Genomic DNA, 25,367 nt, shown 5'->3' with positions numbered 1-25,367 from the left:
CTAAACCGCCCGCTTCTGGGCAGCGCCGCGGGCTCGGCCGGCTCCCGGGACTTTCCGAGGCCCCGCCCCGGCCCGCCCCGGCCCCTCCCCGCGGCGGTCCCGGCTCCTGCCCCGGGCTCGGACTCCTACAGCACCCCGTCGGGGACAGCGAGATCCGGGACCGCGCGCGCCCATGGCCTGCTCGGGGTCCCCAGTTCCCCGCGGGCGCCCGCGCCTCCCCCGCGCCGCCGTCGGGTGGCTGGGGACGGCGCTGCTTCTCCTCGCCGACTGGATGCTGCTCCGGCCGGCGCTGCCCCGAGTGGCCTCGCGGCTGGTGCCCCCTGAGCTGCCGCTGCTCCGGGTCTGGGTGGCCGGCCTGAGCCGCTGCGCGCTGCTGTGGCTGGGGGCCCGCGGCGTCGTCGGGGCCGCGCTGGGCTTCCGGAGGGAAAGCACGCGAGTCCTCGGGTGGCTGGCTGTTTTGGAGCCGCTGGCGGCGGCGCTGGGCTTGGCCCTGCCGGGACTTGCCTTGTTCCGAGAGCTGGTCTCCTGGCGAGCCCCCGAGGACGCGGACAGCGCCGGGCACCTGCACTGGGAAGGTCGCCTGGATGCTTTCGCTTTCAGCTACTGGGCGGCACTGCCCGCGGCCACCCTGTGGTATAAGATCAGGAGCCTCTGGGTGCAAGGAGCTCGCGGGGCTTTTGGCCTGGCGATGAGTCGGCTTCTAGTCTTCCTGGGTCCGGAGAAAAGCCACGTGCAGTTCATTCTGGCCCTGGTGTTCCTCTCCTGTTTCGGTAAGGGGGGGTGGTGCAACGGGAAGGGGGACGGGACTGGAGGACTGGGTAAGAATCGAGGGGCATGGTCAGTGAGATCAATTGGTGTGGGTTCTCGGAAATGTGGGTGAGGGGAAGGGGACCCAGCTCAGGTCTTGATCACCCCACTGGAGCGGGAAGGTCCTGACTGGGTAATTGTCAGGGGTCCTGGACTCCAGGGCTGCCCTGCGTGTTGTTGCTTTACTGGCCACCGTGGACAAGGGCTTTTCCGGGGCAGCCCATCCTACAACCGCTAGGCTTCCTCATTAAACCTCTAAAGGTCTTTGGGCCCCGTGTAAGTGGAGATGGTATCTTTCTGCCACTGCTCTGCAGGAGAATGAATAAAGGCCGGTGGGCCAGGGCCTGGTGAGAGCTGACCTGCTTAGACTTGCTATTTGTTCCCCTCCGCAGGGGAGATGGCCATTCCGTTCTTCACTGGCCGGCTCACCGACTGGATTGTACAGGATGAGACCGCCGCTGCCTTCACTCAGAACGTGACTCTCATGTCGGTCCTCACCATAGCCAGGTCTGGGCACTGAAGTTAGAAGGCTGGGGGACAGGGGATTCGGAAAAAGTGGGAATTGGAAGTTGGGGCTGCCGTCCAGGGTGAACTTCTGGGGGACCTCCTGACCGCCCTGGGCCCCCTTCTCTTGTCTCCCTGTAGCGCAGTGCTGGAGTTCGCAGCGGATGGAATCTACAACAGCACCATGGGCCGCGTGCATAGCCACTTGCAGGGAGAGGTGTTTCAGGCTGTCCTGCGCCAGGAGACAGAGTTCTTTCAAAAGAACCAAACAGGTTTCTCATGAAAATCTTTTCACTATCCATTCACTTACTGTTTATATACCCATAAAGTATTAAATTATTAGTCTCTCAGTCATGTCCGACTCTTTGGGACCTCATGGACTGTGGCCCACCAGGCTCTCTGTCCATGGAATTCTCTAGGCAAGAATACTGGAGTGGGTTCTCTAGGGGATCTTCCCGAACCAGAGATCGTACCCAGGTCTCCTGCATTGCAGGGAGATTCTTTACCATCCGAGCCACCAGGGAAGCCCATACCTCCTCTTTTACTTATAACCTTGATTTCTATCTCTCACACATAAACATTGTCATGTCTTATTCTCAACATGTCTCAAGAGCAAAACATACTCCTTTTATTTAAGAAAAGCCTAGTGTTTCCATCCAAGCCTTACAGACTTATCCCTCTGTGTGTGTTTAGATACAAATGACTGGAATTTAAAACCTTGGAATTTTGAGATCACAGAGTCCAGCCACCTTGCTTTGCAGAGAAGGGAACTGAGGCCATCCCCAACTGCTGGCACTTGAATAGATCCGTATGGACAGAGATGAACTCGGAGACAGAACCCCTCTCTTGATTCTCAGTCCAGTGCTTGCTACAGTTTCCTGGACTGCTGTCTAACAGCAACTTTGTTTCTCTCCAGCTATGTTAGATGATCTGCTTAAGTTTTTCCTGCCCCTGTACCTGGGATATAAAAGTTCTTAGAGAACAGAAATCTGTCAGAGAAAAGGAAATTCACAAGTGCATCTTTTTTTTTTTTTTTTAAACTGGAAAGTCTTTAGCCAGTCTTTTCCTCTGGAATACTTTCTCCTTGTGTTGAGGTTCCAAGTCTCCCTAACCACTGACCTTGTCTTCTCAGCCTTCTTAGAACCCTTCCCTTGGCACCCTGGCTCACCTGTCCCTCCCATCACTCTGAGATTCTCATTCACACCACCCTCTTCTCCCCAACCCTTGACAGGTGAAATCACATCTCGGGTGACAGATGACACGTCCACCATGAGTGAGTCTCTGAGTTCGGATCTCAGCCTGTTGCTGTGGTACCTCATCCGGGGACTGTGTCTCCTGGGGCTCATGCTCTGGGCGTCCCCGTCCCTCACTATGATCACCCTGGTCGCCCTGCCCCTGCTTTTTCTTCTGCCTGAGAAGATGGGGAAATGGTACAAGGTGTGTCTGGGGAGTTGCCTCAACCTACACTGACTCCTATTGCCCAGATGTGGTGGGCTCGCTTCCTGTCAGGGTTCTTTCCTGGCACCTGCACTGATTCATCATCTCTGTGGGTCTATTTGTGCACATTCTTGGGCTGCTCAGTGTCAGTTTTCATGTTCTCCGTGTCTTCTAACGTCTCCCACAACCTGAGGTTAGGATTAACATATAGACACTACTGTATATATATTAATAAAATAATCAGTAACAACCGACTGGATAGCACAGGGAACTCTGCTCAATACTTTGTAATGATATATAGGGAAAGAATCTGAAAAAGAATAGATACTGGGTTGCCATTTCCTTCTCCAGGGGATCTTCCCAACCCAGGGATGGAACCCAGATCTCTTGCATTGGCAGGCGGATTCTTTATCACTGAGCCACATGGGAAGTCATATATATATGTATATATATATATACATAAATATCTATCACTTTCCTGTACTACTGAAGCTAATACAATATTATAAATCAGCTATGTTGTTGTTTAGTTGCTAGAAAGAAAGAAAGTGAAGTCACTAGTCGTGTCCACCTCTTTGCAACCCCATGGACTGTAGCCTACCAGCCTCCTCCATCCACAGGATTTTCCAGGCAAGAGTCCTGGAATGGGTTGCCATTTCCTTTTCCATGTTTAGTTGCTAAGTCATGTCCAACTCTTTGCAACCCCTGCCCTGGACTGTAGCCCACCAGGCTCCTCTGTCCATGAGGTTTCCCAGGCAAAATACCAGAGTGGGTTGCTGTTTCCTTCTCCAGAGGATTTTCCCGACCCAGGGATCAAACCCATATCTCTGAACTGGCAGGTAGATTCTCTGCCACTGAGCCACAACAGAAGCCCCCAAATAAACTGTACTGTAATATAAAAGAAAATAAAAGAATATGACACCAATCTCAGGAATATGACCCCCATGGCCCTTCTGAAGCATTTCCCTCTTTTCTGTTTCTCTTTGGTATGGGGGCGGGGGGGTTGGTGAGTGGTAGGAGCTGTGTCTTTTTCTCTCTTGTCCCTCTGCTGCCTCTCACCTGTAATCTCTGATTGGATAATTCAGGTCCTAGCATCCCTCATGGTTTGCCAACCTTGTGTGGTATCTCTGGTTCATATCTCCACAGGTGCTGGCAGAACAGGTACAAGAATCTCTGGCAAAGTCCAGCCAGGTGGCCATCGAGGTGCTGTCAGCCATGCCTACAGTTCGGAGCTTTGCCAATGAAGAGGGTGAGGCCCAGAAGTTCAGGCAAAAGCTGCATGAGATGATGGTGCTCAACCGGAAGGAGGCCCTGGCCTACGCGGTCAACCTCTGGACCTCCAGTGTGAGCACCTGGGCATGAATGCCTATCCCCTGATATCCCCTATCACCATTCCCCTTCCCCTGACCCTGCTCCGCACTCTTCCTTCACTGGGCAGGGGTGGGTTCAGTGTCTGTATCCTAGCAACCAGGGGCTGGGTGACCTAGTGTTCTGAACCCCCTCCTTCTTTCTAGGCATGCTACATGGCTTCTTTTCCCCATGGTGCACAGAATCTCCATGACCCCCTTTGTAGGAAAGCACCATGTCTTCCAGTCCCAGGACTTCTCCTTGCCTCATGGGGCAGCATGGGGAATGGCAGGTAGCTTTTGTTGGGCAGCTTCATGCTGGGACTATGCAGATGAACTTGTGAGAGACAAGGGACTAGCAGAAGCCAAGGAGGAGGGGCATCTTGTGATGTAATTGACCGAGAATTAGACCAGTGATCAGAAGTTCCTGCCTTGATGCTACCACTTGTTAGCTCTGTAGCCATGGGCTATTAATAGTAACTTACCTTCTCTGAGACTTATTTTTTCTTATTTTAAAAGATGAGAGTGCTATAACCTTGTTTATAAGATTCTTGATATGAAAATTAGATGACATCACGTTCATGAAAGCCTCTTGTGAAGAGCAGAATGCTCCCCAAACAAGGCATTCCTGGTGATGGTGATGATGGTAGTTGACTTGTATCCTGTGCGCCTGAGTGATCACACTACGGGATGCTGTGATTCATCCTTTAATCCCCGTTGAGCCCCATGTGTTACTTGGTGCAAAGGGACTTTCTCTCTCCTTGATATTAACCATTCTGGTTCTTGACTTTTTCTGGTTCTTGACTTTCCTGCTTCAGTCCCTTTTTCTCTGTGGTCTCTCCACAGCTCTCAGGGATGCTGCTGAAGGTGGGAATCCTGTATTTTGGCGGGCAGCTGGTGACAAGTGGGTCTGTCAGCAGTGGGCGCCTGGTCACCTTTATTCTGTACCAGATCCAGTTCACCATAGCTGTAGAGGTGAGGTCCCTCCGTGGCCACTCCCCAGTGCTTTTCCTTCCTGTGTGCCACCGCCATTCAAGTCACCTCCCTTCCCTCCCTCACCCTCCTTACATCCTGTAACCCTAGCAACAGACTGGGTCCTTCCTGCGTCCCACCGCACTATTCATACCTCCCCTCCAGGTGCTGCTGTCCAGCTACCCCAGGGTACAGAAGGCTGTGGGCTTTTCAGAGAAAATATTTGAATACCTGGACCGGGTCCCTAACTGCCCAAAGAGTGGATCATTGGCTTCCTTAACTTTGCGCGGCGGCGTCCAGTTCCAGGATGTCTCCTTTGCCTACCCAAACCGTCCGGATGTCCCCGTGCTGCAGGTACAACCTACAGATCCCTCCGTTCCTCCAGCCTCCCTCTCAACTCGGTCATCCTAAATGGTCTTCCTGCCTTCAGCCTGCTTAGCACCATGTACAGACCCTCCCTCACCCCTCAGAGGCAAAGATGAGTAGCATTTGTCCCCTAAAACTGCCCCAGGGATTTCCGTGGGTGGTCCGCTGGTTAAGAATCCATCTGCCAATGCTGGGGCATGGGTTCGACCCTTGATCTGGGAGGATCCCACACACCATGGGGCAATTAAGACCATGTGCTCTAGAGGCTGTGCTGTGTAACAAGAGACGCCACCATAAAGACAAGTCCACACACCATAAATAGAGTAGCCCCTGCTTGTTGCGACTAGAGAAAGTCCGCATGTAGCAGTAAAGATGCAGCACAGCCAAAATACACACATAAATAAACAAAAAGCCGCCCCAAACTCAAGAATAGTCCAGATTTCCAAGGAGAATGGGAGTGGATGCTCTTAGGGAGAAGGTTCTCCTGTAAGGCATCACCGAAGCAGAGGCTGTGTCTCCAGTCTTCCGTATTTCCTTTTTCTTTCCAACTGTGCTTTTGAATATGATTTTTTCTTTTTTCCCCGCAGTGTCTGAGATCCAGCGTGTGGCTCTTGGTGCTTAAGTTCTGCCTTTGTCTTTGTTTCATCTTTCATCTCTACTCCACGGGGAGCAATCTATGTCTGTTGGAAGGGAGGAGCTGCTGTATTTCCCCTGCTTTTCTCCTTTCTTCTCTGGGGGAAGACATAGACGAGACACCATAATGAGTGGATGATACCTGGACTTAAGGTTAGGGGCCTCTGGCTCTCTTTTAGTGTGTGGTTCTCCGGCTTCCAGGGGCTGACCTTCACCCTTCGTCCTGGTGAGGTGACGGCGCTGGTGGGGCCCAACGGGTCTGGGAAGAGCACGGTGGCCGCGCTGCTGCAGAACCTGTACCAGCCCACCGAGGGCCAGGTGCTGCTGGATGGGGAGCCCCTCCCCAAATACGAGCACCGCTACCTGCACAGACAGGTGAGCAAGAAGATGGCATGGGGGAGGGCAGGGAGCCTCAAGTCAGGAGAGCCTTCTCTGCGGGCACTCTGAGCGGAAGTTAGGAGACCCTGGGGGAGAGGTGGGCGTGTGGTCAGCAGAGAGGCCGTGTCACTCTGTGACAGGCTGTCAGTGGAGATGCTCAGCCTTCAGTCTCTAGATGACCACACTCCTATGTTCCTCGTTCTATGACTCTGCACTGTATTTTGTCCTAGGTGGCTGCTGTGGGACAAGAGCCTCTGCTGTTTGGAAGAAGCTTTAAAGAAAATATTGCCTATGGCCTGGTCCAGGAGCCAACCATGGAGGAAATCACAGCTGCTGCGGTGGAGTCCGGAGCCCACGGTTTTATCTCTGAGCTCTCTGAAGGCTACGACACAGGTGCTTGCTCCCATCACCCCCCAGACATCTTTACCTTCACTGAAACCCCAGTAGTCTTGCCTTCATTCCTTAGGTCCTCCCACCCCACTGACATCAGTTTGAAGTTAAGATCCTGTTCTCGTGTCTCTTGCATCCTCATATTCTCAGAACTCCTTTACCTTCCCAGAACCTTTCTTACCCTGCTGCATCCAGCAGTCCTTGTTGGGTGTGCGTGTGTGTGCATGTGTGCTTACCCAGTCCTCGCCTTGGCCCTTGTCTCTGCAGAGGTGGGTGAGGCTGGGAGCCAGCTGTCAGGGGGTCAGCGACAGGCAGTGGCCTTGGCTCGAGCCCTGATCCGGAAACCACGCGTACTCATTCTGGATGATGCTACCAGCGCCCTGGATGCAAACAGCCAATCCCTGGTGAGACAGTCGTCTTCTTATCGCCTATTTCCCACCCAAGCTGCCTTGCCTCACTCGTCCTCTGTCATTATACTACGTGGAAATTTTCCAATCCAGTCCTTGTAGTTCTCAGTTCCCATGAGCTTCTCTCCAAGGTGGCCTAGTGCCTGGAGCCATATGCTCAGTCATATCTGGCTCTTTGCAACCCCCTGGACTGTAGCCCACCAGGCTCCTCTGTCCATGGAATTTCCCAGGCAAGAATACTGGAGTGGGTTGCCATTTCCTCCTCCAGAGGATCTTCCTGACCCAGGGATGGAATCCGAGTCTCCTGTGTCTCCCGCATTGTGGGTGGATTCTTTACCCACTGAGCCATCAGGGGAGCCCAAGAGGCCTAAAACTGGTTAGAAGAGATGATCTACAATCCTGAATCAGTGAAGCCAAACATGAGCAAAAGGCCATGCTTGTAATGCTAATGTGAATTGAACTTTTTCTATGTGCCAGCCATGCTGGATGGCCCTTCACATGTACTCTCTCCCTCACTTATCACGAACCCTTGTGAGCTGGCTCTTGTCATCCTCATTCAACAGATGAGCACATGGACACTAAGAGAGGTGGAATTACCTGCTCAGTGTTGTGCAGCTGTTGAGTAGCAGAACCTGGACCCCAGTTAAAGTCTGCTTGACTTGAATGCTCATGCTCTTTACTCAGTTTATTTCCTTAAAAGAATATAAAAATTAGGGTGGAGAGACTTTCCAGTACCCTCCCCTCTCTTGTTTTGAGTTTCACCCTAGGACTCTTTACTTTTATTCCACTGTTGCCACCTCATGTAAACAGCCCTTCACAGATCATAAGTTTGACAGAGAAGCACTCAGAAGGAGACTCTTCACTCTCTTTGAGGTTATTGGCAGAGGTGGTATTGATTGAGGCAAAGTCTCTCCCAGCTCTGGAAACACAGGTGTCTTCCTGAGCCGGGAGGGGTCCTCAGCTCTGACAGTCTGTGTCTTTTCTCAGGTGGAGCGGCTGCTCTATGAAAGCCCTGAGCGGGGCTCTCGATCAGTGCTTTTCATCACCCAGCGCCTCAGTTCGGTGGAGCAGGCTGACCACATCCTCTTTCTGGAAGGAGGCACGATCATTGAGGCAGGAACCCACCAGCAGCTCATGACGAATGAAGGACGCTATTGGGCCATGGTGCAGGCTCCTGGCGGGCCAGGGGCTCCAGAATGAAACACTCCTCAGACCCGCAGACTCTGTCTCCCTCCCTCACTCCCTCCTGTCTATAGTGGAGAGTTTGAGAACAGAGGTCTTACCAGAGCTGCAGCATGGGCAGCTGCTTCTGAAACGTAACCCCCTAGGTGATGCCTGAAATTTTGCCATGAGTGTTACCTGCTCTCCAAGCTCCTCTTGTGGTGATGCGGATTTCAGGCTTGAAAACAGGGGTGCTAACTCCTTGTGTAACTGGGTTTGGAGCCAGGGTTGCTGTGGCTAGCACCCAGACAATGAAGAGAAATATTTAGAATACACATGGAAGGTCGGCTTCTTTCCAGTCCGACCCCAGGCAGATGCTGGCCCATAAATACACTATAGTTTCTTGCGTAAGTACACTGTAGTTTCTTGATATTTATAATAAAATTGGTGTTTTGTTACCCTGGTTTCTCATGTTTTCATTGGCCCAAGTGGCCCGCCGAAGTTTGCAGCGCACTTTTCGGAAGCCTGATCTTTCCCTCCTTCGGCATCCTCAGTGATCCCCAGCCCGAAGTGTGGCATCTTCTCCCCTAAGTATTCTGTTCCATGGTTGCTCTCTCCACTTCTCCAGCCCTCTGTGCCAGCCCCCCTAAGAGTGAGCCAGACAGGGATGCAGCGTCCTCCAAGGCGCCAGCAGCAGCAGTGCCTCAGAACCTGGAGGAGGAGGCTGGAGGGTGAGCACGGCTGAAAGCAGTTCATCCCTCTCGCTAGCGCCGGCCCTTTGCAGCGGGGTTCACCGCGCTGTGCGGTGGAACCTGCGGGAGTCATCAGCGTAGTGGGCGGGGCGCTCTAGTACACCTCCTCCATTCAGAGCGCGCCGTGCTCGTGTGACGTCAACAGTTGCTGGGCAGATGAGGCCTAATCAGGTTGCAAGGAGAGGCGGGGTTTAGAAAAGGCGAGCTCCGGAGTGCTCGGTCCAGCAAGAATTACGCGAGGAGCTGGGGGCGGAAAGCGCAGTTCTTGTGGGTGGCTACAGGTTGGGGAGACCGTTGAACTGGGAGAGGCCCTAGGAGGCACCAGGCGGAAGTCTGGGGCTGTGCCTTCTCCTGGGCGCTCCGTTCCCCCACTCGTGCAGGTATATTCGGCGGGCGGTCGCCCCGGGACCTGTCCTGGGACTCAGGGCCGCCACGCACTCCTAGCCCTCCCCTACTTTTTATAAAACGAGGCTCCTAGGCGCCCCCCTCCTCCGTTTCCGCTGAAACTGCTCCCAGGTTCTCGCTGAGGTTGAGCCCGTTTGGGGTGAGGCTGCGCTTTTGATGCTATGACCCCCACCCCGCCCCGTAACTGTCCCCGGAGGATGCCGCAGGCTGGCCGTGTCTTTCGCTGAAACCTCATCGCCGGGTGGGGAGGGGGGTGGCTTTCGAAGCCGCTCTGTCTTTCTTCCTTTCTTCTAACGGCCTGGCACCCTCGTTTCCCCAATTTCCATGAAGGCGAAGCAGAGAAGCCTCTTCCCAACCTAACACTCCCCGTGCCCGGACTCGCACGGGACGGCTCCTCGGAAAGGGCAGGGGGATGTGGAAAACATTTTGGTTCCCTCCCCTTAAGGCTTCGGGCTTTCGCTTTCACTTCCTCCTCCGCGAGCCGCCAGATCTCTGGGTGCTGGGCGGCCATGGCGCTGCTAGACGTGTGCGGAGCCCCCGGAGGGCAGCGGGGGGACTGGGCTGTGCCCCTCGCGGGAAGCCGGCAGCGCTCGGACCCCGGCCACTACGGCTTCTCCCTGCGATCTCCGGAGCTCGCCCTCCCCCGGGGCATGCAGGTCAGGGCTCTAACAAAATCCCGTGGGAGGCAGGCGGGCGGTGCAGTGGGGGTGTGCACAGAGTAACGGAGGGGCTGCCTGGAGGCTGTTCCGAGGCAGGGAAACGCGCAGGGGGCATCCTTTAGGAGAGCCTCGTTTGGGGTCCAGGGCCGGAGCTGGGGAAGAGGCCACGTGGGACCTGGGGGCTGGCCGCCTGAGGGCTAGGAAGTGCAGATTAGGACAAAGAGCTGAGGGTGGGATCCCCGTTCTCCATCACACACAGATCACGGAGTCTTCCGTATTGGGCGACCCTATGATACAGGGGCTGTAGACTCTCTTGGGAAACCTATGACCTTGAGCGCTTGGCCTGGCCCCGGCCGTTCATTGTTGTGCCTTGGCCAAGTCCCCTAGCACTTGGTCTAGATCTCCTGGGCCTCTCTTCTGTAAAGTGGGGATACAATTCATAAAACGTGTTTCCTGAGGATTAAATGACCTATGAATGGAAAATCATTATAGTTACCCTTAAAATGTTTAGTTATGGTAACTTAAAAAATTTTTATTTTCATTTCTGATTGTGCTGGTAAATGGAAAAGGTCAGTGTCGTGGCCTTGTCTTTTTCGTCTCCCCAATCGTTTCCTTGCAAAACTGGGTTGTTAACTGCTTCATTTATTCGTGGTATGGCTATCTTCACCATCCCACGCTCTGCAAATTTGCTTTCCTGGAGCATCCATCTTCGGAAGTTTGCAGTGGTCCTTTCTCTGCCTCTTCTGTCTCATTAGCCCACTGAATTCTTCCGGTCCCTGGGTGGGAATGGAGAAAGTAAGGTGCAGATCGAGATGGCTCATGGCACGACCACGCTGGCCTTCAAGTTCCAGCATGGGGTGATTGTGGCCGTGGATTCTCGGGCCTCAGCTGGGAATTACATTGGTGAGTGTGTGGGTTCCGGCTGGTGGAATCTAGGGAGCTGGGCCCTCCTCTCAGCAGGAGTCCAGTATCTGCACCAAAGTGGGACCAGATGTTGACTCAGGACATTCAGGGAAACCTGTGCACTCATCCCCCCACTCCCCAAACTCCATCTTCTTCCAGCCACATTAAAGGTGAACAAGGTGATTGAGATTAACCCTTACCTGCTCGGCACCATGTCCGGCTGTGCGGCTGACTGCTTGTACTGGGAGCGCCTGCTGGCTAAGGAGTGCAGGTAGGCCAGGCCTCTTACTCTCTTCTAAGCCCAGGTTCTGCTTCTTGCAGATCACTGCTCCTCCCCCATTCTCCCTACACTCACAGAACATCTTAGTGCTAATGTCTTATCTCAAAAAGCCACCTTTTGGTGATTAAAAAACCTTCTCTCTAATCTCAAGCCTGTGCTCCTGCCAAGAAGCCAGATTGAAAGTGAAAGCGAACGTGTTAGTAGCTCAGTCCTGTCTGACTCTTTGAGACCTCATGAACTGTATAGTCCACCAGGCTCCTCTGTCCATGGGATTCTCCAGGCAAGAATACTGGAGTGGGTTGCCAGCCCCTTCTCCAGGGGATCTTCCCAACCCAGGGATTGAACCCAAGTCTCCTACATTGCGAGCAGATTCTTTACCATCTGAACCACTGGGGAAGCCCAGGTTATTTGTCAACTATTTAGCAATGACCATCAACCCTAGTGGGATATCATTTACTGGGATTTCTCTAGGTGATTTTGATGACTTCCTTGGCAGTCCAGTGGTTAAGACTCCACACACCAACACGGGGAGCATGGGTTTGATCCCTAGTTCAAGAACTAAATCCCACATGCTCCACCAAGAGCCCAAAGAATTAAAAAAAAGAAAAGAATTCTATATAAATTCCAGATCTTTGCCCATCCTGAGATCCTACAGAACCATTCCTTTTAGATGCTAATCTCTTCAGCCATTTTCTGCCCATCAAGTAACCTGCCCAGAGGGCTGCCCTCCTGCCCCTTGTAAACTCTCTCCCTGGACTGTCCGGTCCTCACCCAGGCTGTACTATCTGCGGAATGGGGAGCGTATCTCCGTGTCGGCCGCCTCCAAGCTGCTCTCCAACATGATGTGCCAGTACCGGGGCATGGGCCTCTCCATGGGCAGCATGATCTGTGGCTGGGACAAGAAGGTGAGTCCCCTCCCTGCTCCATATTCCAAGGTGTAGACGAGAGGTAAGTTTCCTCGCCTTACACTCCCCTCCCTCCCCTCCTCTGCAGGGCACAGAGAAAGCTTAGTTGCAGAACTGTTGCTCAACAGCAATTTCTAGGTCCGGATGTGGACCATTGTTTCATAAGCTTGTCCCTTTGGATCAAATGGCTGATTCCAAGTTTGTTTTTCCTCCTCAAAGTTCTACGATTGTTTCCAAAGTGCTTTCCTAGTTCCCATGTTCCTGGACTCATCTGTAGTCTCTGGTCCACTTCTTGTGGCTCACACTTGTATCTGGGTGTTACCAACAACTTCCAACCTTCTTGCTTCCTACAGGGTCCTGGACTCTACTATGTGGATGAGAATGGGACTCGACTCTCGGGAAATATGTTCTCCACCGGTAGTGGGAACTCCCATGCCTATGGGGTCATGGATAGTGGCTATCGACCTGACCTTAGTATTGAAGAGGCCTATGACCTGGGCCGAAGGGCAATTGTTCATGCCACCCACCGAGACAGCTATTCTGGAGGCGTTGTCAATAGTAAGAGATCAAAGTGCCCCCCTCTGTCCCTGGGGTGGGGGCAAGGGGGTTGAGATTGGGAGGTATGGGGGAGGCAGGGTGGCAGAGAGCAGGTTTTCTGAGCCAGAAGAGGGGCACTGAAGCCCCTGTCACAAGGGCATTGAGAGCGTGTGCTGCTGTTGTCGCCTTTGATGTAACAGTGTCAGCAGGACCTCGCCGAGGGGACCATGACTCCATGCTCTTTCCCGTCTGCCTGCAGTGTACCACATGAAGGAGGACGGCTGGGTGAAAGTGGAAAGTACAGACGTCAGTGACCTGATGCACCAGTACCGGGAGGCCAGTCAGTGATGGTGGCGGTGACCCGCGGGCCTCCTCGGGGGAAGCCTGGCTGACTCAGGGACCTGGGCCGGATCGCACTCTGGGAGAAGGAGGCCTGACCTGGCCCAGAGACGGAGAACCAGCGGCCACTGGAAGGCAGCACAGAGTTTATCCCTTTGTGTATTCTCTGTCTCAATGAACGTCACCCCCACCCCCCCTCCTGGATGCCCCACTAAGCACAATAAAGGAAAACGGTTATAAAAGCTGTGTGTTGTGGCTGTGGGCTCAGGGCTGGGGTGGCTGGGAGGAGGGGACAGGAAATAGAGACAGGTTTTTCCTGAGAAGAGAGAAACCCCTGCCTCAGAAATGGGGCCTCACCAAATATTTCTCCCGGGCTTCCACTCTCATTCCTCCAGGACCGCTGGAAGGCTGTGTTATCTGTGTTTAACCGAGGTTAGGGTCCTTTCTGCGGGCTCTCAACCAGGCGGCTCCTGTGTGGCTGCTTGTTAATGGTTTGGATATGTTGGAGGAGGGCACTTGGAACACCTGTTTTTAACTGCGTTAGAATGGGAGGAACAAGTTTCCTCCTCACATGTGTGCACGAATTGTGAACACAGCCCCATTTACCTCATATAGCCCCACGGAGATGAAACCGTTCACCTCAGGTTGGGACTCGAACACACGTGGCCAGGGTGTGAACCCAGACAAAACTCAGAATCTTCCGACAGATCACACACCTGGCTTAAGGACTTAATGGAGCTCAGGTTCTTGACGTCTCGTTGAAGAACGAATTCAGTGAGAGACGAAGTGATAGATGAGAAGTGGATTTATTCAGAGAGGAACACACTCCACAGATGGAGTGTGGGCCATCTCAGAAGGCAAGAATGGGCTTGAAACGTAGTACGGTTAGCTTTCATGGGCTGGGTAACTTCATAGGCTAATGAGTGGGAGGATTATTCCAACTATTTTGGGGAAGGGGTGGAGATTTCCAGGAACTGGGCCCCCACCCACATATGGGTCTTTGCTGGTTGATCTTGGAACTGTCATGGCACCTTGTGGGAGTGTCATTTACCTGGATTATGTGTTACAGTGAGCATTCACCTAGGATCAAGATCTAGGGTGAGTCGACTTGTCCACCATCTTGGACCTGTTTGGTTCAGTCAGTTTGTGTTATGTCCTTGGGCTCCTTCATTCCTTTAAAGGTGGGGCCCTGCCCGCTTCGCTCCTGTGGAGTGGATATTACATGAAAAGATGCACGTTAGCCATTCAGTTTCATGATGGGTCACACTCATTGCCAGATGACAAGACTGCGATTGAAGTGGAAGAGGAGATAAAGGAGGCTTCCCTGAAGTTGGGAAAAAATGAGGAAAAAGTAACCGGTTAGAAAGATGAGACAGGCATAGTAAGATTTCCTTTTTCTTTCGGCTGTGCTGCATGGTATGTGGGATTTTAGTCCCCTGACTGTTAGGGAAATTAAAGTGGAGGTAGTCTTGTTCAGGCTTCAGAAGCAGGAGAGCAGGCCTCTGACCTGCTTCTGACCTGCCTGGACACTGCCCAATTCCGTGGCTGTCTTCAAGCAGAGCAAGTCAGGTGGCACTTGAAATAAAGATAATGGTGGGGCTTCCCTGGTGGCTTAGTGGTGAAGAATCCACCTGCCAATGCAGGAGACACGGGTTTGATCCCCAATCTAGGAAGATCTCACGTGTCTCAGAGGAACTAAGCCCGAGTGCTGCAGCCACTGAGCCTGTGCTCTAGAGCCCGGAGCCAAACTGCTGAGCCCGGGAGCCACAACTACCGAAGCCCTCCTGCCCTAGAGCCTGTGCTTGGCAACGAGAGAAGCCACTGCAATGAAAAGCCCACGCAAGCAACTAGAGAGTACCCCCACTCACCACAACTAGAGAAAAGCCTGAGCAGCAACAAAGACCCAGCACAGCCAAAAATAACCAAAAATAAAATTATATTAAAAAAAGAGAAAGGGGTGCACCTTGGAATTCTTGAGCCCCTGGAGGTCTGGCCAACCCCCCCAAGATATAATGAAACCCTATGACTCACAAGGTAAAAGAAACAGCATTATAAAAAGGTATTTTTGCACACAAACTCATGATGATATCAGTCTATGGTTTGGAATTATAATCAGGAGCCCCGGAAACTGCAATTCGAAGTCTCACTCGTGGGGTGGATGCACCACTCGGGAACTTTTCCTAACTAGGATTCCAGATTGCTGTTAATGAGGGACTTCCCAGCTGTTTAAGTCGGAATGTTGGTTAGCCCAATTTGGTGATGTACTTGTTGTTCAATTTTCTCAATTGTTTCTATTTCTCTTCTTTTAATGACTGTCTATTGAAATCAGGCCAGATAATCCTCTATTAAATATTAAAATCATTTCACCAGGGATCGAACCATGTCTCCTGGATTAGAAACGTCCCACTTGACAGCTAGGGAGGTCCCCACTGTGAGATTCTCTGAATTATGTTGGGCCTGCAGGGAGAAGCAGCACAGTGTCACTTTCCCAGGAGAATTAATCAAGAGAAAAGCCTGTAAGTAGAAAGCAGCTGAGTGTGGAGTTTTTTTTTTTTTTTTTTTTAATTAGAGAGAGATCCTTAAAATTCCAGAATGAACAGGGTTGGAGAAGTTTAAATAATTTCCTAACTTCAAATCTAAATTTGAAGTGACTCATGGTAATTGTGCCAACAACATTCCAAGAGGGTGGTTTGGAATTCAAGTGGTCCTCCCTTGGGGGACATTTTGAGTCTGGGAGGTAGTTTCAACTAGAAGAGTTATTTCTGGAATAAACCCAGTTGCATGTTCCACAAATGGGCTCTGGGTCTGGTAGGACCTATAGAAACCTGATTACTGAGCTAATCAGTGTTAGAGTAGACCAAGAAACAAAGCCCACTTTCCTCATATGATGAAGGCACTCCCCAAATAACTGAGGCACACATTTAGAGGCTTCTGAGCACGTGCTTGCTCAGGAGCTCTGCTGAGGAAGACATGAAGATGTGGGGTGAGTGCCTTCTCAGATAAGAATCTGCAGGTGGAAACTCACACAGGTCCTGGTGAGAGTGGAGGGGCCTTCTGTTTTGCAGAAGTCCTGCTTGTTTCTCACTTGGTCTCTGCTCTCTCTTTTTTTTTAACCCCAAGATCCCACAACTGGAACTTGGATGGGGGAAAGAGGGCTGTTCTCAAAATAGGCTCAGTTCAGCTCAGTTCAGTTCAGTCACCCAGTCGTGTCTGATTCTTTGCAACCCATGGACTGCAGCACGCTATGCCTCCCTGTCCATCACCAACTCCTGGAGCTTACTCAAACTCATGTCCATTGAGTCAGTGATGCCATCCAACCATCTCATCCTCTGTCGTCCATCCCCTTCTCCTCCTGCCTTCAATCTTTCCCAGCATCAGGGTCTTTTCCAATGAGTCAGCTCTGCATCAGGTGGCCAAAGTATTGAAATTTCAGCTTCAGCATCAGTCTTTCCAATGAATATTCAGGACTGATCTCCTTTAGGATTGACTGGTTGGATCTCCTTGCAGTCCAAGGGACTCTGAAGAGTCTTCTCCAGAGTTCAAAAGCATCAATTCTTCTGCGCTCAGCTTTCTTTATGGTCCGACTCTCACATTCATACATGACTACTGGAAAAACCATGTTTTTGACTAGACGGACCTTTGTTGGCAAAGTAATGTGTCTGCTTTTTAATATGCTATCTAGGTTGGTCATAGCTTTTCTTCCAAGGAGCAAGCGTCTTAATTTCATGGCTGCAGTCACCTCAGAGCGGAGGTAAGAAAATCCAGCGGTTCTTCAATTGCAAAGCATCCCAATCCTTGAAACAGCGTCATCTTACTTAACCGTAGTTTTAAGAAGTGCAGTAGTTTCCTACGACAGAGTACTTGTGGCTGAGGGTGGTAGACTCGCCCTGGCACGCGGAGCCGGCCTCGGGCACCGGTCCTGCGTTCCGCGGGTGTCGCGCGCCCCCGGCCGGCCGCCAGGCGCGCAACCAGGCGGCGGCTGCCGAGGCGGAAGCGAAAGCAAAAGCGAAAGCCCAGGAGCCTGGCCGCCCCCGGCTGGGGGAGCCTCGCCTGCCAAAAGAGGCGAGACAGAGCGGAGGCCGCGCGAGGGGACCTCAGGGCTCAGCCCTCGGCACGCCAGCAAAGAGCTCGGGAGCCGCCACTGGTGAGCTTGTGCGCGTGGAAACCTGGAACGCTGACACAGGCGCAGCCCGCCCGGCACGCGCGCTGCGCCCCCGCCTCCCGCCCCTTTGGACCCGGGGCCTGGGGAGCGCGGCGGGCATCGTCTGGCCCCTGGGAACTCGGCGGCTGCTGGCGGGGCCGGGGTGTGCGGAGGGGGGTCATGGGACGTGTTTTAGAGGACGAGGCTGCTGATAGTCAGGCTTCCCAGCTCCCTCTGTCAGGCCGAATGCCTTGGGTCCTAGGAGGGGGGTGCTGGTGAGACGGGGTACCCAGGGCATCTTTCAGGGCAGCACAGGGTTAAAAAAAAAAAAAAGGGAAGCCAGCGGACGCTTGGGCAGAGTGGGAGTGGGGATAGGGACTGGAAGCCACCTCTGTCCTTCTCTTCTACCCCTAGATCTCGCCATGCGGCGCCCGGACCTGAGACCCTGGGCCTCCCTGCTGCTGGCGGACTTGGCCTTGCTCTGGCTGCTGCAGGGGCCCCTGGGGGCCCTACTTCCCCTCGGGCTTCCCGGCCTGTGGCTGGAGGGCGCCTTGCGACTCGGTGGACTTTGGGGGCTGCTGAGGCTGGGAGGGCTGCTGGGGGGTGTGGAAGCACTGCTGCCTATCCTCTGCCTGGTGAACCCCCTGTTTCTCTCCCTGAGGGCTCTTGTCCTGGGGGCCTTGAGCGCCCCTCTGGTCAGAGTGGCTGCAGCCACCTGGGCCTGGCTGCTGCTGGGGTATGGGGCAGTGGGGCTGAGCAGGGCCCTGTGGGCCGTGCTGAGCCCTCCAGGAGCCAAGGCGGAGGGGCAGGGCCAGGAGAACAGAGTCTTGATGTGGAGGCTGCTGAAGCTGTCCTGGCCTGACCTGCCTTTCCTGGTTGCCGCCTTCTCCTTCCTCTCCCTGGCCGTGTTGGGTGAGTGGGGAGAGGGCGCAGGGACTTGGGGGTTGGGAGGAGGCCCTTCAGCAGCCACACTCTGACTGGGCCCTCCTGGCTGTTGCAGGTGAGACCGTGATCCCTTACTATTTTGGCCGTGTGATTGACATCCTGGGGGGCGACTTTGATCCTGATGCCTTTGCCAGTGCCATCTTTTTCGTGTGTCTCTTCTCTGTTGGGAGGTAGGTGATGAGCGATTTGTTAGCCCCCAGTTTTTACAGGGGACCTCACTTTGCTGTTTTCAATCCCCTTTGTGCACAAAGCACAAAACTCTTAAATGAAGAAAAAGCCTGTATGAGTTCATTCACCGTCTATATCAAGCATCCATCCATTTACTCCATTCGCCGCCTGGCTCCAACATCTTCAAAGTTTATATTGCTTATTATAGTTCAGATACGAGTGAGTGTAGTACAATAGGTGTTTTTGTGTGGAATGGAATGTCTCTCAGTTGCCTGTGAGCATTTTTATCTCCGTGAAGTTCCGTTTCTCTTTTCTGACTCTGACCTCCCAGCTCATGTTTGTTTCCACAGTTGGCCTATTGTCAGGGTGGGGGGCATGTTTGTTCATCCTGACCCTTCTTCCCTAACTCATCTTATCAGTCTTGGAAGCTCTTACTCTGAGCCTTGTCACCTTTCTTTCCAGCATCTTTACTCTTTCCCACTGTATTTACTTTCCCTTTTGTTTTTCAACACAGCCAGGAATCTGCTGTCTACAAACTACTTGGTAGGGGTTGGGACTAGGATGAGGCTCACTGGGTCCTCTTTTTTCCTTCCTCTGTTGATTCCTGCCCCTCATGTCTCTTATTTGTTTCTCTTCTGCTGTCTTGATATACTACCCCCAACTTTGTACTTCTTTTCCTTCTGTGCTTTTTCTTCTCCTTCCCTCCCCCTTCCTCTCTGCATCTCTCTCTCCTTCATCCTCCAACCCTCTTTCCCCACAGCTCTCTGTGTGCAGGCTGCCGAGGAAGCATCTTCACCTTCACCATGTCCAGAATCAACCTGCGGATCCGGGAGATGCTTTTCTCTTCCCTCCTGCGCCAGGACCTCCCTTTCTTCCAAGAGACTAAGACAGGTAAGGCCTGGGGTGCAGGTCTGGGGTCCCCCTGCATGTTCCTTGCCCACCTACTGCCGCCTACCTGCACCCAGCTGGGCCTGCCTGCATCCTTGGTGCCAGGGCCGGGAGCTGTTTTTCTCTCTTTGGGGACCTGTCTCTCTGCAAGGAAGGGGGGCTCCGTGAGATGATCGGGAGGTCAGGATGGAATTTCTGGGGGTTCTGCATTACAACACATGGTTTCCTTGCCTGCTCTGTCCTGCCCAGGGGAGCTGAATTCCCGGCTGAGCTCGGATACCAAACTGATGAGTAACTGGCTTCCTTATAACACCAATGTGCTGTCTCGAAGCCTGGTGAAAGTGCTGGGACTTTATGGCTTCATGCTCAACCTGTCACCTCGACTCACCTTCCTCTCTCTGTTCGAGGTGCCTCTCATGATAGCGGCTGAAAAGGTGTACAATGCCCGCCATCAGGTATGTGCGGATGCTGGGGAATCCCCAGGGAAGACCTCGTCCCAGGGATTTTATGCGAACGTGTGTGTTTTTGAGAGAGGAGTGGGGGGAGAGGGAGAGATTTTCAGATGTTGAATGTGGTTCCCTGTGCTATACAGTAAATCCTTGTTGCTTCTCTACTTTGTGTGAGTGATTTATATCTGTTAACCTCAAACTCCAAATGTATCCCCTCCTCCACATTTGGTAAGCATAAGGTTTTTTTATTTTTTATTTTTTATGTCTGTGAGTCTGTTTCTGTTTTGTGCATAGATCCACTTCTATTTTTTTTAGATTGCACATATAAACAATATCATATAATATTTGTCTTTCTCTGTCTTACTTCACTTAGCGTGAAGGGACTGGAGTGGGCTGTGGGGGTTGGCTGTCTTCTGCCAAATTGGCCCGCTCCATCGTTGGCCCCACTGTTCCAGGCAGTCCTTTGGGAGATCCAGGACGCTGCGGCAAAAGCTGGGCAGGTGGTGCGGGAGTCGGTTGGAGGGTTGCAGACTGTGCGCAGTTTTGGAGCCGAGGAGCAAGAGGTCTGTCGCTATAAGGAGGCCCTTGAACGATGCCGGCGGCTGTGGTGGCAACGGGACCTGGAACAGGCCCTCTATCTGCTCTTAAGGAGGGTGAGGAAGCTGAGGGCTGGAGGAGGGGCACAGGTGGGGGCTGGTGTTGGGGGTCCTTGGGGTTCCCGATGCCTTTGCCGGTGCCATCTTTTTCGTGTGTCTCTTCTCTGTTGGAAGGTAGGTGATGAGCGATTTGTTAGCCCCTAGTTTTTTCAGGGGACCTCACTCTCCTGTTTTCAATCCCCTTTGTGCACAAAGCACAAAATACTTAAACGAAGAAAAGTCTGCGTTTGTTCATTCACCGTTCTGTGTCAAGCATCCATCCATTTACTCCTTCATTCGCCACCTGGCTCCAACATCTTCAAAGTTTATATTACTTATTATAGTTACAGAGTGGAGTGAATGTAGTATAACAGGTGTTTTTGTGTCGGATGGAATGTCTCCTTCTAGGGGCAGGGAGGCCAAAGAGTGGAAGGTCCTCAGGCTCTCCTTTCTTCTCCCTCCAGATGCTGCACTTGGCAATGAAGGTGCTCTTGCTGAACTGTGCGTTGCAGCAGATCCTGGCCGGGGACCTCACCCGCGGCGGGCTCCTCTCCTTCCTGCTTTACCAGGAGGACGTGGGTGACTACATGCAGGTGAGTCGGGAGCTGTGCGTGCTCTCATTTTCCTCCTTTGGTTTCTATTTGTTCCCTTAAAGAAACAAACTGAAATAACCCCAACTCATTGTCATTTAAAATTTCAAACTTGGGTTAAAAAAAGAGGAAAACGATAAATCTATAAACGTGAACCTCCTTGTACTCAGCATCTTTTTTTTTTTTTACTTTTTGTTTAACTTTTTTAAGACAACTTTTTACTTTATATTGGTATATAGCCGGTTAACAACGTTATGACAATTTCAGGTGTACAGCAAATGAATCAATCTCCATTCTTTTTTAGATTCTTTTCCCATGTAGGTCATTACAGGGTTTTGAATAGAGCTCTCTGTGCTCTACAGTAGGTCCTTATTAGTTATCTATTTAATATATAACTGTGTGTATATATCAGAGGATATAGACTATAGTTCTCTGTGCTATACAATGGGACCTTGTTTTTTATCTCCCAGCATCTAACAGTTATCAACTCATGGCCAATGTTATTTCATCTGTACCACCCACCGACTTCTCCCCATCCATATTACTTTGAATCAGAGGCAAGATATGGTTTCATCTGTAAATATGTATCTCTAAATGTAAACATTACAAATATATAACCACAAAGCCATGATCATACCACAAAAATTAACAATAACCTCACCAAATACAGTCAGTGGTCAGATTTCCACATGTTTCATAGAGATATGTATTATATTGATCTCTTTTTTTCTCTCTCATATACATCTGTGGTGGCAACAATCAATAAAGCTTAGTGTCACGATCTATTGAATTATTCAGGGTTGCAAAAATGGTGACACTCTGTCATTCCTTCATTTATTAGCCAGGATGCATCTCTCAGGGGAGATGTCTTCTCATGTGCTGATAAGCTGCTGAGGGGTATAGTTTGATTAGGAAAGGCAGAATGAGTATTTAGTTCTTTCCCTATAGACGTGTGCTCACTCCCTCAGTCCTGTCCGACTGTTTGCAACCCCATGGACTGTAGCCCGCCAGACTCCTCTGTCCATGGGATATTAAGGCAAGAACACTGGAGTGGGTTGCCATGCCCTCCTGACCAGGAATTGAACCTTTGTCTCCTGCATTGGCAGGCAGATTCTTTACCAGTGAGCCTCCTGGGACACCCTCCTTATATAAACCAGTTTTGAAAAGTAATTAGTTACTGCACCTTGGGCTTTAGTTTATAACTTTTATAAACACCTCTTACGTGTGGAGAGCTGTGTGAGGCAGTCTGGTGGCTGCAAAGATGAGGTGGGCACAGTGCTTGCATTTAAGGAGTCCCTGTCTCACCAGGCTAGACAGCTGTGTACAAGTAACACAGCACAGTAGCTGGAAAGGTCTGGAGATGAAGGTGATGCTGGATGGGAGGGGCAAAGATGTCTCCATCCTTTACAGTACAAATTGGAATAATGGGGTGTTGGTGCCCATCTTGAGTCAAATTGCAGACTTACTCCTGATAGTCCAGTTGTTAGGACTCTGTGCTCCCACTGCAGGATGCATGGGTTTGATCCCTGGTGGGGCAACTAGGGTCCCACTTGCCACCTGGGGCAGCCAACATTTTTTGTAAAAATCTTTTTTTTTTTTTTTTAAGACTCTTATACTAGTTATCTCATATGGAAGCCATCTGCCTCATTATTCAGGAAAGTGAGTGTTAGTTGCTCAGTTGCATCCCAGTCTTCAACCCGCCAGGCTCCTCTGTCCATGGAATTTTCTAGGCAAGAATACTGGAGTGGGTTGCCATTCCTTTCTCCAGTTAAAAAATCTTTTCTAAGAAAGTTTTTTTTTTTTTTTAATCTTTAAAAATTAAAGGTGGTGATCTTTTTTGGGACAAGGGGAGAAGCCTAGCTGGGGTGGAGTGTGGCGGGGCTGTGTGAGGAGCTGGGAAGCTGGTTCGTGGCCCAGCTGCCTTTGCTTAGCTGAGCCCCGCCTTCCTGTTTTGCAGACTCTGGTGTACATGTTTGGGGACATGCTGAGCAACGTGGGGGCAGCCGAGAAGGTGTTCCGCTACCTGGACCGAAAGCCAGATCTGCCTCCACCGGGGACTCTGGCCCCACCCACTCTGCAGGGCAGGGTGAATTTCCAGAACGTGTCCTTTGCGTATCCCAGTCGCCCCGACCAGCCTGCGCTCCAGGTGTCCGATGGGGGGAGACTGGGCCCCTGACTCCCCGCGCGGATGATCGGCCTCCAAGGAGAGGGGAGGCCGGGGGAAGGGGCAGGCCTCTGACTCTTCCCCGGCTGTTCTAGGGTCTGACGTTCACCCTGAGTCCTGGGCAGATGACGGCGCTGGTGGGGCCTAACGGGTCTGGGAAGAGCACGGTGGCCGCGCTGCTGCAGAATCTGTACCAGCCCACCGAGGGCCAGGTGCTGCTGGACGGGAAGCCGGTCTCCGAGTATGAGCATCACTACCTGCACCGTCAGGTGGGGAGGACGGAGAAGGGTGGGCAGAGGGCAGGGGAGGGGCGTGGGGCGGGAACCCAAGGGGTCCGTGGTGAGCCGGGCGGGCGGGGAGGAAGGGCGGGTCCCTGCCGCGGGGGATGATGCACAGCCCTCTGCTCCCGTCGCCTCCGCTCAGGTGGTCTTGGTAGGGCAGGAGCCCGTGCTGTTCTCGGGCTCGGTGAGGGACAACATCACCTACGGCCTGAAGGGCTGCAGCGACGAGAAGGTGCTGGCAGCGGCCCGGGCGGCCCGCGCGGAGGAGTTCATCCGCGAGCTGGAGCTCGGGCTCGATACAGGTACCTGCGGCCACGGCGTCGCCCCCTGCGCCCGCGAAGTGGGCGCTGTGGCCTCCCGACCCCCTCGGGAGCCTGTGTTCCCAGAGGAGCGGCCGCCGCGGAGGTCCCCCGCCCCACCCCCGTCCACGGGCGCTCGTCCTCCGGAGCGGTGCCCGTGGAAGTACCAGCCGCGCCTGTGACGCGGGCGTTGTCTGGGCCCCTGCCTCTGAGGAGAGGGGGTTTCTCGGTCTCCTCAGAGGTGGGGGAGAAAGGCAGCCAGCTGGCCGTGGGGCAGAAGCAACGCCTGGCCATCGCCCGGGCCCTCGTGCGGGACCCCCGCGTCCTCATCCTGGATGAAGCCACTAGTGCCCTGGACGTGGAGTGTGAGCAGGCTGTGAGTGCGGGGCGGCGGGACCCCTCTTGGGGCTGGGGCCGGGCGGGGACCTCCCCGATCCTCTGAGGCTGCCTGACCCCGCGGAGGGAGGAGGGCAGCTGACCTTGCCCTTCTGCTCTGTGCTACCTTCTCGTGGCTCACGCCTCTTCCCCCTAAGCCCCGTGGGCCCGGGCCTCCAGCCCCTTCTGACCCGGCACCCGGGGCATCGCGATCCTCCCCCTTCAGCTGCAGGACTGGAGAGCACAGGGGACCCGCACGGTGCTGGTGATCGCCCACAGGCTGCAGACGGTTCAGAGCGCCGACCAGGTCCTGGTGCTGAGGCAGGGGCGGCTGCAGGGCCCCGAGCAGCTCATGGACGGGCAGGACCTCTACTCCTGGCTGGTGCAGCAGAACCGGAACGTGGAGACCCCAGACACAGCCGGCCCCGCCCAGGGCCATCTCAGCGACCCGGAGTAGCTCCTGCCTTGGCTTTCCCTGGGGGTGTTCCCCTGGCTGGTTGTTTTTGGAGCTGGATTTAGACCGTGGGTACTTCTGCTGGGGCCGTGGGAGGGCGGGGGACGGGAGGCGTGGTATCTGTCTGCATCCAGGAACCTTAGTTATGAAAGGTTGTTGTTGAATCACGCGAAGACACTGGGATTCTTGGCCCCCTGGAGGAGGAGAACTCAATCCGGGGCCAGAGACGGGGTTTGATCGCTCAGAGCTTTTGTGTAATAAAATTTTATTAAAGTATAAAGGAGATAGAGAAAGCTTCTGACATAGGCATCAGAAGGGGGCAGAAAGAGTACCCGCTTGCTAGTGTTAACAATGGAGAAGGCAATGGCACCCCACTCCGGTACTCTTGCCTGGAAACTCCCATGGATGAAGGAGCCTGCTAGGCTGCAGTCCATGGGGTCGCTAAGGTCAGACACGACTGAGCGACTTCATTTTCACTTTTCACTTTCATGCATTGGAGAAGGAAATGGCAACCCACTCCAGTGTTCTTGCCTGGAGAATCCCAGGGATGGGAGAGCCTGGTGGGCTGCCATCTATGGGGTCGCACAGAGTTGGACACAACTGAAGCGACTTAGCAGCAGCAGCAGTGTTAACAATGAAGTTATATAATCCAAAGAATGTCTGGAGGTTGTAAAGACCTCGTCAGACCTACTCCCATAATTTACATTTTAAGATAACAGAAGGTTTAATCCAGAGACTGTCCTTAATCCAGAGACTGTCCTTAGGCAGGATACATTATTGTTATATAATCCTAAGGA

At 52.8% G+C, this 25,367-nt stretch overlaps 3 protein-coding genes across 5 annotated transcripts; all 3 read left to right on the top strand.

The window, feature by feature from the left end:
- Positions 1 to 32: 32 nt before the first annotated feature.
- Positions 33 to 8,859, top strand: TAP1 (transporter 1, ATP binding cassette subfamily B member). Its single transcript, XM_019985914.2, has 11 exons — positions 33 to 770; positions 1,200 to 1,314; positions 1,453 to 1,583; positions 2,543 to 2,748; positions 3,895 to 4,092; positions 4,941 to 5,069; positions 5,232 to 5,420; positions 6,267 to 6,440; positions 6,674 to 6,836; positions 7,101 to 7,237; positions 8,228 to 8,859. Exons 1-11 carry the CDS (start codon positions 173 to 175, stop codon positions 8,438 to 8,440), a joined length of 2,253 nt encoding a protein of 750 aa, XP_019841473.2. The 5' UTR covers positions 33 to 172; the 3' UTR covers positions 8,441 to 8,859.
- Positions 8,860 to 9,415: 556 nt separating this feature from the next.
- PSMB8 (proteasome 20S subunit beta 8) lies at positions 9,416 to 13,423 on the top strand. 3 transcript variants are annotated; one of them, XM_070777801.1, is made up of 6 exons: positions 9,416 to 9,533; positions 10,973 to 11,120; positions 11,280 to 11,391; positions 12,176 to 12,305; positions 12,659 to 12,863; positions 13,102 to 13,423. In XM_070777801.1, exons 2-6 carry the CDS (start codon positions 11,030 to 11,032, stop codon positions 13,188 to 13,190), a joined length of 627 nt encoding a protein of 208 aa, XP_070633902.1. In that variant the 5' UTR covers positions 9,416 to 9,533; positions 10,973 to 11,029; the 3' UTR covers positions 13,191 to 13,423. The 3 variants fall into 3 exon arrangements, with proteins under 3 accessions (XP_070633902.1, XP_019841477.2, XP_019841475.2); XM_019985916.2 differs by lacking the exon at positions 9,416 to 9,533 and adding an exon at positions 10,016 to 10,214; XM_019985918.2 differs by lacking the exons at positions 9,416 to 9,533; positions 10,973 to 11,120 and adding an exon at positions 9,791 to 10,214.
- Positions 13,424 to 17,149: 3,726 nt separating this feature from the next.
- LOC109577140 (antigen peptide transporter 2-like) lies at positions 17,150 to 24,850 on the top strand. The gene is made up of 12 exons (XM_019985915.2): positions 17,150 to 17,325; positions 17,737 to 18,234; positions 18,323 to 18,437; positions 19,196 to 19,326; positions 19,573 to 19,778; positions 20,228 to 20,425; positions 20,872 to 21,000; positions 22,955 to 23,143; positions 23,257 to 23,430; positions 23,585 to 23,744; positions 23,981 to 24,117; positions 24,343 to 24,850. The coding sequence occupies exons 2-12, from the start codon at positions 17,745 to 17,747 to the stop codon at positions 24,571 to 24,573; spliced, it is 2,160 nt and encodes a 719-aa protein (XP_019841474.2). The 5' UTR covers positions 17,150 to 17,325; positions 17,737 to 17,744; the 3' UTR covers positions 24,574 to 24,850.
- The last annotated feature ends 517 nt before the right edge of the window (positions 24,851 to 25,367 follow it).

Source organism: Bos indicus, chromosome 23, assembly GCF_029378745.1.
Source record: "Bos indicus isolate NIAB-ARS_2022 breed Sahiwal x Tharparkar chromosome 23, NIAB-ARS_B.indTharparkar_mat_pri_1.0, whole genome shotgun sequence".
Classification (NCBI taxonomy): Eukaryota; Metazoa; Chordata; class Mammalia; order Artiodactyla; family Bovidae; genus Bos; species Bos indicus.
The sequence above is the reverse complement of the archived record's forward strand: the minus strand, read 5'-3'. Positions and strand labels throughout refer to the sequence as shown.

What these genes read in the sequence shown, in the direction of transcription:
- LOC109577140 (XM_019985915.2), top strand. Translation starts at nt 17,745, where the DNA reads ATGCGGCGCCCGGACCTGAGACCCTGGGCCTCCCTGCTGCTGGCGGAC. An exon ending in ATCACTACCTGCACCGTCAG is followed by an intron (nt 23,431 to 23,584) that starts GTGGGGAGGACG and finishes GCCTCCGCTCAG; the next exon opens with GTGGTCTTGGTAGGGCAGGA. An exon ending in GGAGCTCGGGCTCGATACAG is followed by an intron (nt 23,745 to 23,980) that starts GTACCTGCGGCC and finishes CGGTCTCCTCAG; the next exon opens with AGGTGGGGGAGAAAGGCAGC.
- PSMB8 (XM_019985916.2), top strand. Translation starts at nt 10,068, where the DNA reads ATGGCGCTGCTAGACGTGTGCGGAGCCCCCGGAGGGCAGCGGGGGGAC. An exon ending in CCCTCCCCCGGGGCATGCAG is followed by an intron (nt 10,215 to 10,972) that starts GTCAGGGCTCTA and finishes CTGTCTCATTAG; the next exon opens with CCCACTGAATTCTTCCGGTC. An exon ending in CTCAGCTGGGAATTACATTG is followed by an intron (nt 11,121 to 11,279) that starts GTGAGTGTGTGG and finishes ATCTTCTTCCAG; the next exon opens with CCACATTAAAGGTGAACAAG.
- TAP1 (XM_019985914.2), top strand. Translation starts at nt 173, where the DNA reads ATGGCCTGCTCGGGGTCCCCAGTTCCCCGCGGGCGCCCGCGCCTCCCC. An exon ending in TCGGTCCTCACCATAGCCAG is followed by an intron (nt 1,315 to 1,452) that starts GTCTGGGCACTG and finishes GTCTCCCTGTAG; the next exon opens with CGCAGTGCTGGAGTTCGCAG. An exon ending in CGGATGTCCCCGTGCTGCAG is followed by an intron (nt 5,421 to 6,266) that starts GTACAACCTACA and finishes TCCGGCTTCCAG; the next exon opens with GGGCTGACCTTCACCCTTCG.